This window comes from Otolemur garnettii, unplaced genomic scaffold, assembly GCF_000181295.1.
Source record: "Otolemur garnettii isolate 467f Iridium unplaced genomic scaffold, OtoGar3 scaffold00091, whole genome shotgun sequence".
Classification (NCBI taxonomy): domain Eukaryota; kingdom Metazoa; phylum Chordata; class Mammalia; order Primates; family Galagidae; genus Otolemur; species Otolemur garnettii.
Window position 1 is genome coordinate 4,393,846 of NW_003852486.1, and position 1,436 is coordinate 4,395,281.

The 1,436-nt window shown below is 39.5% G+C and overlaps 1 protein-coding gene across 5 annotated transcripts in view; it reads left to right on the top strand.

Moving 5' to 3' along the window:
• Window positions 1-1,436, top strand: part of KHDC4 (KH domain containing 4, pre-mRNA splicing factor) — a 20,390-nt gene that overhangs the window by 3,412 nt on the left and 15,542 nt on the right. For all 5 annotated transcript variants that reach the window (XR_001161510.1, XR_002774680.1, XM_003795273.1 and 2 more), the window contains exons 3-4: window positions 195-323; window positions 661-740. Coding sequence is in view for 3 of the 5 variants with exons in the window: in XM_003795273.1 (XP_003795321.1) it covers window positions 195-323; window positions 661-740 (209 nt within the window). In the remaining 2 variants the exon portion in view is untranslated. The remainder of the gene's footprint in view (window positions 1-194; window positions 324-660; window positions 741-1,436) is intronic.

Sequence of the window (1,436 nt, forward strand, 5' to 3'; positions counted from 1 at the left end):
AAAAAAAAAGAAGAAGGAAAAAAAAGATTTTGCTTGCCTATTATTTCAGTTGTGAAGAATAACTAAATGTGTTTGTAGGTAGACAAAGGGAACAGTCGGGAGGTGGTTGGACTTGGGAAAGGATGGTTGTAAATTGACAACTAAAAGATTTTGACATGTAAACTTTTTAATCTAATTTCTTTCTCTTTTTGTAGCTTCAGACTCCTGGCAAAGGTCTAACTAGCAATAAAAGCAAGGATGACCTGGTGGTAGCTGAAGTAGAAATTAATGATGTGCCTCTCACATGTAGGAACTTGCTGACTCGAGGACAGACTCAAGATGAGGTGTGGAGGAGTTGAGACAATCTGGGGAAGGTGGAGGGTGGATTCAGAAAAAGAAGATCTCTAAATACAAGCAGGAGTCAGATATTTATTAGGGGGCTTGGGTCATTGTCTCCAAAGTCAGGATTAGGTTTACCTTAATTTCAAAGGAAGGTAGTGAAACAGATACAGGCAAATTCTTTGGGTTGGTTTAAGTGGAAAACTATGGAATCAGAAATTTAAGTAGAAAATCCATTCCTTACCTTTCATGGTTGAATGGATAAAAAATCTTTCCTCCTATCTACCATTGAAATCAACCAATTGTTACATCATCTTTTCAATAGAACATTTCTTTCTTTAGATCAGCCGACTTAGTGGGGCTGCAGTGTCCACTCGAGGGAGGTTCATGACAACTGAGGAGAAGGCCAAAGTGGGACCAGGGTGTGTATACTTTTCGTCTAGTTTGGGAATGGGTTGAGTATATGGCTCATGTTAGATTCATATTTTTCCTTTTTAGGTAATGTGTGTCGATGATGTTTGATTAGCAGTTTGGGGGATGTATGTGTCCTGCTTTATAGCAAAATTACGGGTATCTCAAACAGATATAAGAGATGTTGACATTTATTTTGTTTTCCTGTCCCTCTGGTCTTTTATTTCACATTTGATATTTTTATTGGAAGAAATAAATTAGAAGAATCTATAAAAGAAGGTAATGTATATACTTCTACTTTTTTTTCTATTTTTTTTTTTGGTAGAGATTGAGACTTGGTCTTGCTCAGGTGATCCTCCCACTTTGGCCTTTTAAGACAAGAGTGCTAGGATTACAGATGAGAGCCATTGTCCCCAACTCATCAGTTAACTTTTTTTTTTTTTTTGAGAGTTTCACTAAGCCAACCTTTGTAGAGTACCCTGGCGGCACAGCTCACTGCAACCTCCAACTCTTGGGCTTAAGTGATTCTCTTGCCTTAGCCTCCTAAGTAGCTGGGACTATAGGCGCCTGCTACAACGCCCAGCTGTTCTTTTAGTTGTGGTTGTTGTTTACCTGGCCCAGCCTGGGTTCGAAACTGCCAGCCTGGGTGTATGTGGTCGGCGCCCTAACCACTGAGATATGGGCACCATCCTTTCAGTTAACTTTTT